Source organism: Mirounga angustirostris, unplaced genomic scaffold, assembly GCF_029215605.1.
Source record: "Mirounga angustirostris isolate CCGP_5_RB_7025 unplaced genomic scaffold, mMirAng1.0.hap1 SCAF_9, whole genome shotgun sequence".
NCBI classification, from domain to species: Eukaryota; Metazoa; Chordata; class Mammalia; order Carnivora; family Phocidae; genus Mirounga; species Mirounga angustirostris.
The window spans coordinates 7,027,570-7,045,457 of NW_026991717.1; the positions used below are offsets into that span (position 1 = coordinate 7,027,570).

At 51.5% G+C, this 17,888-nt stretch overlaps 1 protein-coding gene across 1 annotated transcript in view; it reads right to left on the reverse strand.

Moving 5' to 3' along the window:
* ACAN (aggrecan) overlaps positions 1-17,888 on the reverse strand; it is a 65,838-nt gene that overhangs the window by 33,401 nt on the left and 14,549 nt on the right. Inside the window, exons 2-4 of the mRNA XM_064569905.1 lie at positions 4,530-4,606; positions 1,861-2,244; positions 795-969 (exon numbers count right to left, since the gene is read on the reverse strand). Coding sequence (XP_064425975.1) covers positions 795-969; positions 1,861-2,244; positions 4,530-4,599 — 629 coding nt within the window. The 5' untranslated portion in view covers positions 4,600-4,606. The remainder of the gene's footprint in view (positions 1-794; positions 970-1,860; positions 2,245-4,529; positions 4,607-17,888) is intronic.

Consider the following 17,888-nt stretch of genomic DNA (forward strand, 5'->3'; position numbering starts at 1 on the left):
GCTGTCATGGACTGAGATCCCTCGAGGGCAGAGCTCTGTCTGTCCCGCTGGGCTCCCCATCCCGCCACAGCTGCACTCAGGGAAAAAGGCGCCAAAAAGCTTAATTTATGCCTTGCCTTATTAAAAACAACGACAACAAAAGGCAGGCGGTTTACAAAAATACACAAAACACCAAAGCTTCAAGAAACTGAAGAAATCATGGCAAAGGGGAACAGGGGTAGGAAGGGTAATGATGTGTAATTTGCTCCTGTAGGGCAAAGTTGCTAGCAGCTGTTCATTCTGCCACAGGGCGGAATGACAGGGATCTGGACAGGTCATGAGACTTCCATCAGTAGAGCCACCAGACATTCCAGAATGTGTCCTGCCCCCCCACAACCCGCCCCGGGAGCTCCTGTCTGAGATGGTCTGGGACAAGGGGCACATTTGCTTTATTGCTCATGCTGCATCTTCAAATGAATACAATGAGCCCCTTTTTTACAAAGTAAGGCACAGAAAGGCCTTCTGTGCAAGTTCTGTATTATTTTAAAATTCCTAGCGGCTACTAAAAGTATTTCCCCTGGAGCACTGGAGCTTTCTAGAAAAGCACGTGATGAATTTTTTTGCACGCAGAATACCTGACAGAGCATTCTATCTTTCCTCATAGCGCAACCGGACGGTCCCAAATCAAACGTTTGCTTCTGAATAACGACATAAGGATTGTTAGAGTCGGCCAAGGCATTGCTCCGGCCCCAGCCCAGGCTGGCCTGGTGTTCTAGCCCATCGCCCACCCCCCTCTGCGTGGCCCGGGGGCTCACCTGACAGTCTGGTCGGCCAGCCAGCCGGCGTCACACTGGTGGAAGCCATCCTCGTAGGCGGCCTGTAACTGTTCGGGGCTAGCAATGATGGCACTGTTCTGCAGGCAGGCCCGCTGGGCCCTGTCGAAGTCCAGCGTGTAGCGCGTGGAGATGGCTCTGTAATGGAACACAATGCCTGCAAGACACGCGCGGGCGGGAGAGCAGATCAGGCACAGCCTCCCATCATCGAAGTCCTCGAAGAATTATGGCTATGGTCAAAGGGGCCTTAGGGACCTCAGGTCTGGGCCTCTCGCTGATGCACAGATCTCCTCCCCACATTCGCGTGTGGTCCTTCTGCCTTTGCTGAAATACCTCCAGTGATGGGGACCTCACTACCTCACAGAGTATCTGTTTTGGATTTCTCTGATAATCAGAAAGTTCTTTGAATTGAACTAAAATCTGCCTCCTTTTACTTTTTTCTTGGCACTCCTGGGCCCCATATTTTCTTCGGGGAAAGAGACACTTAGAGCCCCATGTATCCTCAGCCCAGGGGCATCCTAGTGGGAATCCTGTCCTCAAGCCAACCAAGGACACAACCATTCTCCTTGGGCCATCGAGAGAAAGGGAACCAGGGAGACTTCGTCCCTTTCTCTGGCTCCTGGAGCTGAGAGTGGGGCTGGGGTGGGAGGTGGGGCAGGGAAAAGACATCTGGATGAAGAGTCAGGAGACCGCTCTGGTTCGCTTCCAGGGAAACTTCAGGCAGATCACCTAGCCTCAGTTTGCTTATCTGTAAAATGGGGATGATCACAAGGCCCACGGAGTCATGGGATTGCAGCAAATCACAAACTTTCATTTGCATGTGACGATGGCCAGGACGTTTTTAAATCCCTCAAAGTCCAGAGACAATGACAGTCCCAGCTCCATGTTATAGAGGCACAACTGAAGCTAAGTGACCTGACTCAGGTGGGTGCAAGCCAGTGGGGGAGGAGCTGGGATTTGAAAACCAGCCTGCCTTCGTCCAGTCCTGTGACGATACCCTTCTGGTTCTTTCCCCAGGTGAAGCAGTGTCCCTGTGGGAGGTTCTCACCTTTCACCACGACCTCTAGGGTAGCCTCGCTGTCCTCAATGCCGTGCATAACCTCACAGCGGTAGATCCCAGAGTCATTGGAGCGAAGGTTCTGGATTTCCAAGGTGGCATCACTGGGGATGGCCGGGTAGTTGGGCAGTGAGACCTTGTCTTGGTAGGCATTGTTGACCCGCACCTGCCCTTCTGTGGCTACGAGCAGTACCACCTCCTTCTCCTTGGAAATGCGGCTCCACTTGATTCTCGGGGCAAGGGGGGCGGTGGAGGGGGCGGTGGTCACAGGGTGCATGGGGTCGATGAAGTAGCAGGGGATGGTGAGGGAGCTCCCCAGGAGGACCCGCAGAGGGGACGGTTCAGGGATGCTGACACTCAGCGAGTTGTCAGGGTCTGTGGGGCAGAGACAGAACTGTTAGTGCCTGGACCACCACCCAGCCTCCCTGTCAGTCCTTCTGGAAATGACAAAATCCTGTGAGTGTGTCTGTATTTATGGGGGGGGGGCGCTCTTGTACCACCTGGAATTCCCAGGAAGCTTTGCAACGCCTTTTCCAGAGCAGCATTCCTCAAGACCCCTGGTCTCTGCACCTCAAGACTAGAAAAGGGTTGCAGAGGAGGGCAAGGAAAACTTTAGAGCTGAGATGCCCCTGTTTCTCAAACTGGGGTACCCCAGGGGATACCAAGCCATAAGAGAAACAGGACCCATCTTCCTGGAGTGACAGCTTGACACCAAGATTTTGGGAAAAATCACTTTCGGGCAGGAAAAATTGTGATGAGGAAGAAAAAAAAAATCCACATGATGTTTAAAGCTCAGATGCAAAACGACACAGACGTGTCCCACTTGAGGTCTGCTTTGGACTCCATCCTATCTTTGCTGAGGGACAAGGCATTCTCTCCTGCTGTTGGGGACTCAGGGGTGGGGGGCTGGCTGGAGAAGAGCAGACATTCACGTACGTCCGCAGAAAGTCAGACAGGGGTGGGGGTTGGCCGTGGGATATGATTAGCTCCACAAAACATCATGGAGAGTATTGGTAGAGAAGATGCAGCATGTTTACCAAATCCAGTTAGACGTAACTGTCCTTCCCCTGGAATGGGAAAGAAACAGCTTCTGCAAAAATTGCACCTTTCACAGCAGGTCACGCACTTATGGGACCCCTTTTTTTTTTCCAGGTTGAAAATAAAAATGTTTCAGGTATTTGTAGGTGGTAGATACATAACAGGGCAATGAAGGGGGGAGCCAGGAATGTTTGGGGGGGGTCCAGCCCTAACCTTTGATATCCTGGGCAGCCACTACTAGGTCCTTCCACAAAAATCTCCCTCTGAATGCTCTGCCCTTGCCCCACAACACAGCATGGTTTTAGAGCTGGCTGTTCTCCGGTTCCCCAGGGAGAGCTAAAAGTGACTGCAGTACCCAATGCTGCAATTTTTAAAGCTCTCAACCAACCCTACGAACTGGTTTGCCTATGTAGGCAAACCACCCAGGTTACAGCCAGGGGCTGGATATTTGTGGGTCCTTGGGCGAGAGTACAGATGGAGACCCATATGTCCTATGTATAAATATTTAAAAGTTATAAATCAAGTCCACAGAATGTTAACTAAAATATGTTCTATCTTCCTATTTGACAATGATACCCTTTCAAAATGAAAAGCCAGATTCAAATTTAGAATTCTTGGATTCCTTAGAGTTTTGCATTGGGCTCTGGTGGCCAAGCAGGAGGCCGCCTCTTCTCTGCCAGTTCTCTGTACCGTGAGGGGTCTGTGCTTATCCCAGCCCTCACACCCCAGCTCTGTCCACACCCCACACAAACAGCCACCCCTTGACCTCTCCCTTAGGCCTGGGGCGGCTCTCACCAAGAGCATGGTCCCCTGTCTTGGAGGATGGGCCCTGGAAGTGGCTTGGGTCCACTTGGGCAGGGAATTTTGGGCATCCTGGGTATCCAGAGTGTGGTCTAAAGGGAGAGCATAGATCTGTGTGGACATGTCCCTACAGACCCCTTGAACTTGAAGGAGCACTGGGGCTGGAGGAGGGCCAGAGGGAAGCCTCTAAAGTGCATGGCCCAGAGCAAAACCCATCCTGCAGCCAGTGGGTAGTTTGCCCATTTGATTGAGGGCTCGATGATCAGAAACCCACCTCGTGCCTGCCATATGCGAGAGACCACGCGGGGTCTTCCCGAGGACGGCTTGCCAAGAAAAACAAAGACCTGTGTGATGTGTTGGGGACTTCTTTCTGTTTCTCAAGGAATGGTCTCTTCTTTGACGTTCCAGCTGATCCTCCCTTGGCAGCTTTTCCTCTTTTGGCTTATCTATAATCCTGCCCCAACCCCAAGCTCAGTGTGTGGCGGTTTTGGGTAGGATCCATGGAGAGGAGATGGGAAGACGGGCGCCTGCCAGGAGCGCTCCCCCTCAGCTGTCCGTCCGAGAGGGTGGCCGGGAGCAGGATTACGTGCGCAAGGGCTCCTGGATGCGTGCGTGTGAGTGTGTGCGTTCAGACGCATGGGCGCTCTCCCCTTGCGGCTAGGCTTGCCTTCGACAGAAAAGGGGCAGGCAGGGCCAGGAAAAGGCCAGGAAAGGGGAGATTATGTCCCTGGGAGCAGCAGTACCAAGTTCAGGACCCAGGACCCAGAATCCAGTCTTCTGTGGCTGCTGGATGCGTGAGACACGCATGGGGGTGTCCTTACCCGAAGCTTCTAGTGAGCTGGCTGCTGTGATGACCCTCAGAGTCACAAACACCAGGAGTAAAGTGGTCATAGTTCACCTGGCAGAAGAGAGGGAGAGGGGTTAGTTGGAGGTTCGGACACGGGGAGGTTGAGGGTCACGTGGCACACGACACAAGGTGATCAATTCCACGCGCAAGGATCTGAAGTCACATCAAGATAAGGCGGCTGCGTGTGGTTCGAGGGGTGTCTCCTCCAAGAATCCTCTCTTCACAAAGTCTTCACAGATTTCTCAGTTTAATTACACGAGTGGGCTGGAAACCTCCTCCCGTCTCTTCCAGGGCACTTCCCAGCTTCTAACCTGCAGAGGCTCGTTCTGAAGGATCCCTGTGATGGCTGATATTATGTCAACTTGACTGGGCCCTGGGCTGCTCAGATATTTGTTCAAACATTATTCTGGGTGCGTCTGTGAGGGTGTTTTTGGATGAGGTGAACATTTAAGTTGGTAGACTAAGTAAAGCAGATTGCCCTGATAATGTGGGTGGGCCTCATCCAATCAGTTGAGGGCATGCATAAAACAAAAAGACTGAACCGCCCCCAGGAGAGAGATAATTCCTCCTGCCTGATGACCCTCAAACTGCCTTCAGATTTGAACTGAAACATTGGCTCTTACACCTCCAGAATCATGTGAGCCAGTTCCTTACAGTGAATCTCTTTTTCTATAGACCCACACATCCAATTGATTCTGTCTCTTTGGAGAAGTCTACTATAATCCCCCCAGGCCTGGAGAAATGAAATGAGTTAGCCAACCTCCCTGATGGAATCCAGGCCTGCCCCCAACTTCTAATGTGGGAATCTTGTGTGTTTTTAGGATGAAGAATGCTCCAAGCTTTCGAACACAATTCACAGGGGCCCGGTTCAGGCCAGGGGAAGGATGCCCATCCAAAGAGCTCTTGCGGAGGCTCTGGGATGGACAGAATAATCATGGAGGAGAGCAGTGAGAACCCAGGACCCCCGGAGCCCTCTTACTGGCCCAGACAATGACTTCATGGGAAGCAGAAAAGACTTCCTTATTGTTATCTGCTGTAAAACTGTCAGGCCACGTATACAAATACATGACAACCACAACACAAAAGCCTTCCCTGAACAACTGGGCCCCTGACTCCAAGTGGGCCAGTGCAGGTAGACCCCAAAAAGACCCCATTAAATTTACAAGAGATCAACCAGAACAGTGGTCGTCGACCTTGGCTGTATGTGGAAATCACCTGGGCTTCAGCCCGGTCTTCAGACATTTTAAAAGCTCCCTAGAAGGTTCAAATGTGCAGCCAAGATGGAGCACCACCAGCTAGAGGGTATGCAGTCCCGAGGCAGACACCTGTGGCTGGTACCCCATGACAGGTGCCCAGCGATGTTTCCTGAGTTGCTCTGTTGGTGGGACCTGCACCCTCCTCTCAAGTCTGGGAGCATTTTGTCTTGGTTTAAGAAGCGTCTGCATCACAGATGCTCCTTGGTGGGGAGGAAGGCGGAGGGGATGGAGGACCTGAAACTAAAGACAAGCATGGAGTCTTGGGAGGCTGGGACAGCGCCCCGCCCCTCCCCCCAGCCCCGGTCTGATGGCCCAGCAGGTGTCGCTGTTGGCTCAGCCACCAGGGGTGTGTGTGTGGGGGGAACTCCTGGGCTCCCTTCCCAGGAAGGCATGGGGGAGGGACAGGCGGGGCCCAGGACTCCGGGGAACCCTTTTGGGTTGACCTGGCCTGTTGTTTTGAGTGACCTTTCTTTCCATCACTGTCATTCATGCCACATACGTTGGTCACCTGAGAGCTGGAAGGGCTGTCAGTGTGGGCCCTGTTCAGGGGACAGAGATGAGTGCGTGAGGCATGTTCCCCTCACACCAGAGGACGTCTGGAAAATCCCAAAGACCTAACAAGCAGTCCCTTGCTTCTCCTCAGAGATTTTTCTCCTTCAATGCTGCCTTCAATCTCTGGGGTTCCAGGTCCTGGCACCCTGAGGAGCCGCTGACTTGTGGCACTCTCCTTCAGGCCCAGCGTGACCAGTTGTGGGGAAATAGTCCCCCGGAGGCTAGAAGGGTAAGGTGTCCCCTCCTGTCTGGGGAGGGGGCTAGACTTGTGGGCTCCTCTCTTCCCAGAGCCTCAGGGATACTGTGCCCAGACACAGGGCCCGCCTGTTCTTCTTCCCTCAGAACACCCTCCACTGGGAAGTTCTGTGTATGTTTTCGGAGGTGTGTTTCTTCCCGAACTCTGTGAACAAGCCCGCCATTGTCCGGGATGCAGTGCCTCTCTGTGGGGCTGGGGCCCGCTCTGTTTTTCTCCCTGGCCTCCACAGGGAATGGAAAGGGCAGGGGTTTGGGGTAGGGGTGGACTGGGCAGAGAAACTAATTTTATTTCTTCTTCTTTTTTTAAGACAAACTTTGGGATAGAAACGTTGCAATAAATATGCTCTTGTGTTTGTGTGTTCTCAGCTGTAAAGAAAATAGGGAGAAATATCATTCTGTCCAGCTTCCAAGTGTCTCCAGGACTCACTGAGTCTTTTATGGGAGGAGAAGGACTCTGCCAGCCCGTCAACAGGGAGGCCTTTCTCCATGGGAAGAACTTCGAGGTGGTGGTGAGGGGACGGGGCTGGGGCAGAGGAAGGGGACTGGGGTGTCCAGAATGAAGTGAAATGAGGAGTTAAGGGGAGCAGGATGGGAAAGCTGGATGAAGGCTGGGAGATGAGGGGTTCTGTGTGTGGTTGGGTTGGTCACCAAGGAACTGGCTTTCTCAGGAGAGAAGTACTGGGAGACCTGACAGGGGAAAGTAAGCTTAGTAGAGCTTTTGAACTGAGCTGAGGGTGTGTGTGTGTGTGTGTGTATGCACATGTGCATGCCCCATAGTTGGAGATAGGGAAACCCTCCACGTTCTCATCAGCTAGACTCTGTCTCACGGTTGCCAACCCGGCCAGGGCCTTAGCCTCTACTCCACCAAACTAAGAGACTGGACGGGCAGCTCACCCCCTTGCCTTGGATCCCTCTTCCAGCAACATGCAGTGGAGACCTCCAGACCTGAGACACCCCCTCCGCCGCCAGACCGGAGACCCCCAGTCCGGGTCCTGGCTCGGCCACCTACTACTTTAATAACCCCAGGACCCACCCCCATGACTGTTTCAAGACTGAGTGCCAGTCTGGCTCCCCTGTCCGGGGCGGGAACTGTGTCTCTGGCTTGGAGACTGGCACAGGGTCTGGCACTCGGCAGGTGGTCATCAGCACCACCCCCCCCACGTCCCTGGCAGCAGGATGGGGTGAGCCTCTCGAGATATGCGGACCGGAAGAGGGGTCAGCAGCTGGGGTTTTAAAGCCATGACCTCCCTGCCGGGGATCCTGTCCACATGGCTGAGGCAGGTGGTCTTCAGTCTCTGACTAGGAGGGGCCCGTTCCTTCACAAGGCGGCTCATGCCGTGGCTGGGCAGCTGGGATGGCGCTCAGCATCTTCCAAGCTGGGGTCCGATGACCCACCCCCATTATAATTTCCACCCCAGAGCTCCTCCCTCAAGGACCACACTAAACGTGTCCACTCCTCTTTCAAGGGACTCATGCCAGATCTCCAAGGGTCCCATCTGCTCTCCCGTCTGCTCTTCTCCCACAGAGCTGCCCGTTCCTTCAACTCTCCTTCCTGTGCCTTCCAGACCTCGCCTCCCTTCCTGGAGCTGCAGAAGCTCAGAGCTTGAATAGACATTAGTGAATGGCAAGTTCAACTCCTTCAGTTTACAGGTGAAGAAACTAAGGCCCGAGAGGTTAAGCGATTTGCTCAAGTCCACACAGTAAGTTGGAGATGGAGTCAGGACTAGAACCCAGTTCTAGGGGCCCGGTCATCATTGTTCCGTGTTGTCAGCTCTACGCATCTGTCTGGTAACTCGCTGTCTCCACAGCCCTCCGCAGAGCGCCCAGCACAGAGAGGTCAATCAGGAAATATCTGCTGAATGAATGAATGAACAAATGGTGGCCCAAGTACCCCAGGCCTCTAAAGGAGGAGAAGGGGCGCCAGAGGCTCACATTTGTTGAGCCCCTGTGAGGTGCATAGCTCTTTGGCGTAGACCACTTCCATTTTGCAATCAATACATCTCAGCTGGAGAGATACATTGCTGGTGATGTACATGGCCGTGTTACTTCATGCCAGCATGCCGGTACGGCATGTGACTTAGGGAAGGTCACAGCCCGTGTGCAGCGCAGGGGTGAGACAAGTAGGGTCTTCCCTTCCCAGGGCCCCAGGGAGAACCAGTGGGGCGCTCTGGCTGGCCGGAGATAACTTCCCGTATCTCTTCCCAACTCCGTGTTCAGTGATGTCACATAGGGACCTTGAGGTTGGTCCTGATGATACTATACCCAACATGGAAAATGAGGGGACATTACAAATGAGGGCTTTTGTCTTTCTCTGCCTTTTTGGGAGTGGGCTTACCAGCACATTAGTGGAAGCAACTAACGCTAAATAAAGAACGAGGCTGGTTTACCTCTCCCGACTGGGACTGCTCCTACACCCAAGTTAGCACTTATATTTCCTCCTGTGTAGGCTAGCTCTGCCTCACCATGCAGGCTGTGACCTCCTTAAGGCTGAAAGTCAAGGCTTAAGTTAAAAAAAAAGAATTATCTCCGTGTTGACTCAGGCAGTGCTGGGAACAACAAAAAATGGTATTTGATACCTACTTATTGATGAACCAGTGGACACTGGAATTTGGTAGACTGGTTGACCAGTAGGATTAGTCAGTAACTAAGTGGCTCTGGGTCCTGGGGGAGGGATTTAAAAGGACTGAGGCCATCCATTCTCCCAGCCCCTGGCCTCCAGCAGATCACTTGTTTGCAGGCTAATCTCACAACAGCACCTCTTTTCTTGTCGTTCATGGACAAGACCCGTCCTACATCTGTGCGTAATGGTCTTGGCATAAGCACTTAAGATTGGGATCTCAAGCCCAGTGTAGAGAAAGGGGCAGGGATCCCACAGCAAAATCATATCTAGCCAGAGTGACCCCAAGTGCAGCTGCTGGTTTTCCACATACTCTAAACAGACATGGTGGGATGGTGTAGAAAGGGGGAGCCAGGCAGCTGATTCCAGTCCTAGCTCTGTCCTAACTCACTGGGGAACTCATGGAAGCCCTCAGTTTTCCCATCTGTAAGCTGGAATCACAACACAAGCTTCGCCCTCATGAGAATTGTGAAGGTAATTTTTGTGAATGCGAAGATTCTTTTTGTATTTTCTCTTCTTTCTCCTCTCTCCCTCTTCCTCCCATTCCTTATTCTCTCCGTGTGTCTTTTTCCGGATCTTTGATTTCCTTATTCCTATTTTGTTATTTGCTCTGTTGTCACCGAAGCATCTGGAATTCTTGACAATCACTCATACAGGGTCCAGTCTGGGGCTGGGTGTGAGTTCCCAAGTGAGAGTCCTAACCCACTCCTGAAAATTCCATCAGTAGGGAGGAACCCTGCGGGTGTCCCGAGTCCTGGCTCTCCTGGTGTCCCCAGAAGCCCAAGGAGGACTGGTTCCTGGAGCCCAACTTGGTGGCTCCTCCCCAAAGTCTGTCCGGGCAGGTGCCTGAGGGAAAAAGATGGCCACTACACAAATCCACTTCTGCTCTGCAGGGCTACAGGCAGTCCTTGCTAACTTCCTTCTAGGACTTTTCAGGGTGGGTTTTTAAAAAGCTCTAACCAAGCCACTCCTGATTAAATGGGTCATGTCTCAGCCAGTACCTGCAAAAACATGAATATCACTTGCTCAGGAGTGTCTGGATTCCCATCAGTCAACTCAGCAGAAAAGCCAGTAGACGCTCCCTTGAGGTCTTCCGGACCTTTCTTTCTTTTTTTTTTTTTTTAAAGATTTTATTTATTTATTCATGAGAGACACAGAGAGAGAGAGGCAGAGGGAGAAGCAGGCTCCCAAGGAGCAGGGAGCCCGATGCGGGACTCGATCCCAGGACCCTGGGATCATGACCTGAGCCGAAGGCAGATGCTTAACCATCTGAGCCGCCCAGGCACCCCTGGACCTTTCTAATGTCCCACCCACACCTTTGGCAGTTGGAAGCGCTGGCCAGCTCCTTGCTGCTTACCGTGCTCCTGATCGCAGGGAGGGGGGCAGCTAAGGGAAGGAAGCCCTTTCTGAGCTTCAGCTTCAGAAATTAGCCCAAGGAGTTTTTTCTGCCAATGCCATTCTGTGGCCAACCTCACGGTCCCAGCCAGGGGCTAGGTTTAACTGGTTCCACAGTGAGGAAAAAAAAAAAAAAGCTGGCCTGGGTTTGCTGAAGGCCCACATGATGCTGTAGGTGAAGGCCCTGCCCGTGGAGGTAGGTGGTCAGCATAGCAGGGAACTGGAAGGACAGACCCTGGTCAGGGCATGGAGCACATACAATACTGTAGAAAATATCCATTTCTTTCCTCTCTGGCCTTTCTGCCTTGATTTCCTTTACCAACAGATAAATGTCCTTGCTGGGGACATTTAGCTGATAACTGTTTGACTTGGATTGGTTGTGACAAGAGATATGCTGTTCTTCATCTGCTCTCTGGGGTCTACTGTGAACAAAGGCTCTGTGCAATTTCCCGAAGTGGCCTCTTCTCAAGTTTTCTGGGAAACATATGGTATGGGAGAAGATGACTACCTTAAAAACACAACCTGAATTCATACCTTGGACCTACAACTTGCTATTTGGGTGAAGTTGGACAAGTTTCTCGGCATCTCTGGCCAGAAAATCCATGGGTGAGGCCTCTGGGAATGGCTTTTTTTTTCAGTTAGGAGGAGAGGCAGGGAATGATGTTCTAAATTTCCTCTTGTTCCTTCCAAATCCCAAAACAGAAGTTTCTATGTCCCCTAGGTAGTCTGATCCTGTTGGGTGAGGTGGTGGGAGGGGTGGGGAGAAAGGGAGCTTGTATCCCATTGAAAGCTTCCTAAAGCAAAGGAAGCTTGGCTGGGTACTTGATGGCAGAACAAGATGAATGTTCTTGGAGTGAAAGCCAGCCCTGCTCTCTTATGGTCTGCAAGGCCCTACACATCTGCCCCTGTTCCGGCTCACACCACATCTCATAATTCTATTTCTGGCCATATTCTAGCTAGTCCTTGAGCACAAAAACTTGTTTCCTCCTAAGAGTATTTTGTATCTAGTCTTCTTTCTGGTACACACTTGTGGATCTTTTCCTAGCTGGCCACTTTTCAACATTCCAGGCTCAGTCCAAATGTCCCTTTCCTGACCACCCTGTTCCTTCACCCCAACCCGGTGCCTCCCTGATACTGTTTATTTCTATTATTATTATGGGAAATTATTGTCCTTTCCTGTGTGTTGAGTGTCTGTTCCCCCTACTAGAATATACACTCCATGAGAGCAGGGACTTATGTCTGTTTTGCTCACAGCTCTATTCCCAGTGCCTAGAACAATGCCTGGCACATAGCAGGTAACCAAGAAGTATTCATTGAATACATGAATGGAAGGCTCTTAATGAATGGGCAATGTCCCTTTTGGATTAAATTTGGGAATGCAAGGAGTGGTCAGCTTAACACTGATTGTAACTGTTGGATGTCACCTGATTTCAAAGCATTCCTGCCTCCTCAGCCTTGGAGATCATTAGAAGCCCTCAGAGAAAGGGTAACTGGGAGCAGGGGCTGCTGGGAAGCCGGGAGCATTCTGGTAGCCCATGGAAACATCCATACATGGCCCATGGAAACACTTATTCATGTTCCTCTCCAGCTAGGAGAGGCCCGGGAGTAGGGCAGGAGGGCCGTGCAGGGAGTGGGGAGGGACTCCAAAGGTCCAAGGACAAAACAGAACTTGGGAGTCATGCTGACACCTGATGAAGGCTGCATTTCCAAGGGGCTGGGAGGGAGGCTGAGTCCAGGAGCTGAGAAGAAAGGCTGGCCACGGGTGGTGCTTCCTAAGGTTTGGGTGCCTCAGTCATCCTGGCCCCAAAGTGGGGGGGTGGCCCTTGAGGGAAGAATTAGCTCAACACCACCAACCTTTCCCCATTATGCCCACCTCTCCCCACTCTCCGTTGCAAATTCCCAGTAAAACCAGTTTAATGTGGAGGGGCACATGGCATGATTAATGGTTCCTATTCACTCACTGAGGGACATTTAGCTTTGCTCTGTTCTGTGGAAAAAAACCGTAGGACTTGGGACCCGCCCCTTCCTGTTCTTAGCCTTCCCTTCCAGTTGGGCACTTAGAGGTTTTCTCTGCATTAATTTCAGACGTTGTGTAAATATCGAACCTGGGATTTTAGAAGGGAGTGTCCTTCAGCCCAAACTTTCCGTCAGGCACAAGCACTGTTTTTGGGGCAGGGATCCTGGGCCAAGAGCTGAGTTCCCTCCACTCGGTGCTGACTGCCAACCTGGCAGAACAGAGAGCTCCTTCCTGCAGGGGTTTGGGAAGGGGCTAGGGGACCCAGTGTGATGCCTCGGTGGCCTCCCTGGCTGAGAATGGAGCCCAGGTTTAGAAAAATGATCTTCGGTAGAGGAAGCTGAGAGTCCTGGTGAAAATGCCTGCTTGTCAGAAAGGGCCATCAGGTGTTTGGGGTGATAGCCGAGTCCCTGGGCAGGCAGATGGCCGGGTGCCTGGCTTGTGGCTGACGGGAAACAGGGGGCCACTGTCTCCCTGGGGCAGACGCTCAGGTTCTGTGAGTTTAGTCCCAGGGTCTAGTCAAGGTAAGTAAGAAAATGGATTACTGGAGAAAAAAACCTCATTCATTTTTTTCTTAAAGATTTTTTATTTTTAAGTAATCTCTGCACCCAACATGGGGCTCGAACTCACAACCTGGAGATCAAGAGTCGCATGCTCTACCGACCGAGCCAGCCAGGCACCCCAAACCTCATTCTCTTGACCCTAGTTTGCCCGTCTCGGTTCCAGGTCTGGGCAAGACTTCATGGTGAACATCCCTTTAAGTCCTTTTGGGTCATGTTCCTCTTTGAGAGCCAGGGGAGCTGCCGACCCAGCTTCTAGGAGGTGACCTTTAAGCCCCCGTTCAGTTTACGTGGGGGCCTGTGCTAACAGTGTGATCTATGGTGGGCCTCTTGGGGGTCATGTGGTATCCACTGGCCCTCTGGGGGTGCTGGAGACTAAGGTCAACCATGTGGGCAGTCAGCCACGTGACAACCCCCCAAGAAAAACCCCCGACACCGAGAGGCTTGGGTGAGCTTCTCTGGTTGCCCACACTCTGTGTTATAACACACTGTGTCTGTCTACCCGACCCCACTGGGCAAGCGCAGCTGGGACCTGTGTACCTGGTCACCTTGGGACACTTTCCTACAAGCCTCTTTGCTGTGCTGATTTTCATCTGTATCACTGTAACTGTGAGTATCACAGCTTTGCTGAGGTCTGCGCCTCCTTCAAAGAATTTACTGAACGAGAAGGTGGTCTTGGGGACCTCCTGAAACGGCACTATACCAGCTCCTTCGGGTTAGCCTGTCCTGCCCAGCACAGTTTGGCGTTGGCTGACGGGACAGCGGACAAGACACCTTCACGCCATGGCCATCCTTCACCCACACTGCTTTCCCTTCTTGGAGTGTGTGCTCTGAAAAGCAGAGGATTTTTTTGCAGCTCTCATGTGGAAGGAATAATTGCCTCTCCCCTGGAGAAGTTCCAACCATTTCTTGCCTTTCCTCCCTCCCTCCTTTCCTCTGTCAAATTCCCACCACATGGTAAACTCTGTAGTAGGTGCTAAGGAGAATCTAGGGATGGACCCATGTGAATCCACCCGCAGGGCTCACTGTGTGGGATGGGAGATAAGATGTATGAATAAATCCTACAATACAAGAGGAAGAGCCTCTCTCAATGAGAGAATTCTGGGAGCTGAGAAGATGCAGAAATTGCTCCTGTCTGGGGGGCCTGGGAGAGCTTTGAAGAAGAGGTGACATTTGAGCTGAGCCTTGACAGACAGGGACGCTATGGGAGAGAAAAAGGGCATTCTAGGAGGGAGGGATCACATGAGCAAAGGCATGAAGAAAGGAGTAAATCCAACAGGTGTAGGATTAAATAAAGTTAGAAACAATGCTGGGTCAGATTCCAAAGAACCTCTGTAAATAGGCTAGTGAGTTTGGCTTCATTCTGTAGGTGATGGGGAGGCTCTTGGGGGGGTTCAGGAATGACCTGATCTGAGGTGTGTTTCAGAAGGAAACTGAAGCTTCTACTCTTTCTGTCACTGGCCCCACCTCTGGGAAGTCTCCCCCGTACCCCATCGTGACCAAGTTCACCCTCCTCCATCAGAGCAGGATCACACACTCTCTGTGGCATCGGTCTGCCTCTACAAGGAGATGGCGCCCACGGGGGTGTGCACTAGGCTCGTCGTTCCTTGGGTCTCCCGCATGCCTGAGCACCTACCACAACTACTTCCTCTGAAAATGATCATGTATTGAAAGCTGACCCCAAGCCAGATCGGTACCCGACAGCAGTCTCAACAAATGCATCGTCTCATTCAATGCTCACAATTGTCCCGGGAGGGGGCAGTGTTGCTAGTCCCATTTTAGAATGGAGACAGTGGCTCGGAGCAGGTCAGTAACTTACCTCGAATCCCACAGCCAGGGAGTGGTCAGGGCCAGGATTCAAACCCAGGTCTATCTGACTCCTAACCTGTTCTCTGCTCCCCACATATATGCTAGCAATGGGGGCAGGTGCAGAGGTTGGAGCCTGTCAGGAGTTTGTTCTCGTCATTCAAAGGCTTTTGACCATCTACAGACCCAGCCTTAAAGCATGGATTCTGTTCACAGACATTCCCTGCATGCCTGCTACGGAAGGAGTCTTCCCATGGATGGGGTTAAGCTTCAAAGTTTGACTCAGAGCACCCAGCCACCTCGGGGCTGTAGAATAAGGCTGAAAATCCCAAAAAGCTCGCTCTCTGAGCTCCTCACAGACCCCCTCTGACTCTCAGCTTGCTCCAGAATAGTTGGCCAAGGGCTGTGAGCATGGACATGATATTATGCTGCACCCCGCCCTTTGTCCTCCCCTTCCAGCTGTCTCCAGCGTGTCCCCAGTCCTCGGCCAGCCTTCTCTGGCTGTGCAACTCTGCCCTGCACGGTTGTCAGGATTACAGCGCCTAATAGCCTCCCAATAGCGTATCTGCCTTCCAGAAAACGCCTTCTAGGGACTCCTGCCGTCCACTGCCTCCCGGCTCCTCCCTGCTGGTGTTTCTTCAAGGACATGGTCCTCACAAGAAGGCTGCCTTTCCTTTTCTGTTGTTGTTTTAAATTCTTTTTTAAAAGAATTGTGGTAAAATACACATAACACAAAATTTACCATCTTTTTTTTTTAAGTTGGCTCCCACCATGGAGCCCAATGGGGGGCTTGAACTCATGACCCTGAGAGCGAGATCTGAGCTGAGATCAAGAGTCAGATTTTAACCGATTGAGCCACCCAGGCGCTCCACAAAGTTTACCATCCTCTTAACTATTTTTAAGTTCATATTTTTTACAGTTCAGTGACATGAGGTATGTTCACATGTCACATCACAGTGCCGCCATCGCCACCATCTGCCAAGCTGAAACTTTGTACCCATTAGATGATAACTCCCATTTCCCCCTCCCCCAGCTCCTGGCAACCTACCATTCCACTTTCTGTCTCTATGAATTTGACTACTGCCTTTCCTTTTGAGGAGGAAAATCAATATCCCTATCTGACCCAGTATCTAGAGATTTTTATGCACTATTCCAATTGGACAGGTTCCTTGTTTTTTTTTTTTTTTTTTTTTTTTTTTTTGGAGTGTTTTCTATATTCAAGGAGACCTTCGTACCCTCAGGGCCCTGCCGGGTACCACACTGTCTTCGGCATCCTGGGCCGCCTGCATCTTCCCGGGTTTGGGCTCTAAAACCATACAAGGGGGAAACCGGGTATGACCAACATTTCCCTGGAAAATTTCTTAGGAAGGCACCATGTTGGGGCCCCTCACACTCCCCCTAAATGAACCAAACACAATGGTCCTTTTCCCATTTCTGGGTTATTTCTTTATCTGAGCAGCAGATGAATTAGTGGGCTTGTTAGCAGGGCCATGTTTTATGAGCCATACTTACCATTAAACCTAGAAACATGCTTGGCTCTTCAAGAGGCTCACACCATGAGAGGAACAAGGGACCCGAGGCCTAATCTGGGAGCAGCAAACTCGGGTCTGTCGTCTCTGGCTTGCTGGGGGACACAGATGCATCAGGCAGAAGAGCGTCTGCAGACTTTCTCCCTGAAGTGTGCTCTCTCTCGGTAACTACCCCTGCACCGTAGCTGAGCCTCACACCCATCTGAGCCTGGTGGGAGCAGCTGTGCCCATCTTCCCGGATGGAAAAATTCACCCACAGCTGCACGGACAGCAGGGTAGCAGGATGAGGACCTGGGACTCTCTGCTTCCTACTTGGTTTTCATTGCAGACATGGCTTTCTCCCACCTGGACTGCGGGCTCTCCTTGAGGGCAGGGCAGACTTCCTCTCCTCCTTGTGCATTCCCTGCTGTGTCCCGTAGAGAGCCTGGCACGTGGAATATTCTAATTATGGAAAACTGCTTACTGACTTGGAAACATGTTCACACGAAAAGCAAACTGCAAAATGTTATGTGCAATGCAACACCATTCCATTTTTGGGTGTATCTATTCATGGGGGAAAAGACTCGAAGGATGTACATAAATTTAACTCTGGTTATCTTTGGGTGTTAGGTTTACAGTAGATTTTTATTTTTCCATGTCTAGTGTTCAGAGTTCCTAGTTCCTCAGCTTCCTGTGATGTCCTTTACGGTGTTTCAAAGGAAAAGTTGCCAAAAATAAAACGAAATTTTATATCCTTTAAAAAAAAATCTACATTCAGGACAATAATCTCCCCAGTGACCAAGGTGCCAGCCAGTGGGGGAGGGGTGGGATGGGGGAGGGGAAGGGACTGGAGTGGGGGTGGAGGAGAGGAGAAAGTTCTCCATGTACTATAAAACTCTTGGGAATCTGCTCACAGACAGAATTTTCTTCTGTCACAGTTAAGTGCTCAACAGACTCTGGGTCCAAGGTCTTCCCAGCTCATGACTCTCTCCCAAAGGTGGTCCTGACTGTGAGCCAAGGAACCCCCATGAGGTTCATAGGCATGGAATGCTGGAATGAGCAGATCTTTGCGCACACACCCTGATGGATGGGCCCCAGACTGGGAGACAAGTCCCTTTGCTTCTCTTTCTTACGCTAGATGTCTGGGTCCAATCTGAGAAATTCACCTTCTCTCTGGACGTGAAATAGCCAGGAAACCATGAACTTCAGAATCAGACAGTCATGAGTTCGAGCCCTGGCCCTATCACTTACCAGCCATGCCTGGGTTTCACCATCTACAGAATGGGGTTAATTAGACCTACTTCAAGCTTCTTGCAGCTTCGAGTCATGAGACAACATTTGTATCCTTTCTACTCAACACGCCCAGTCTC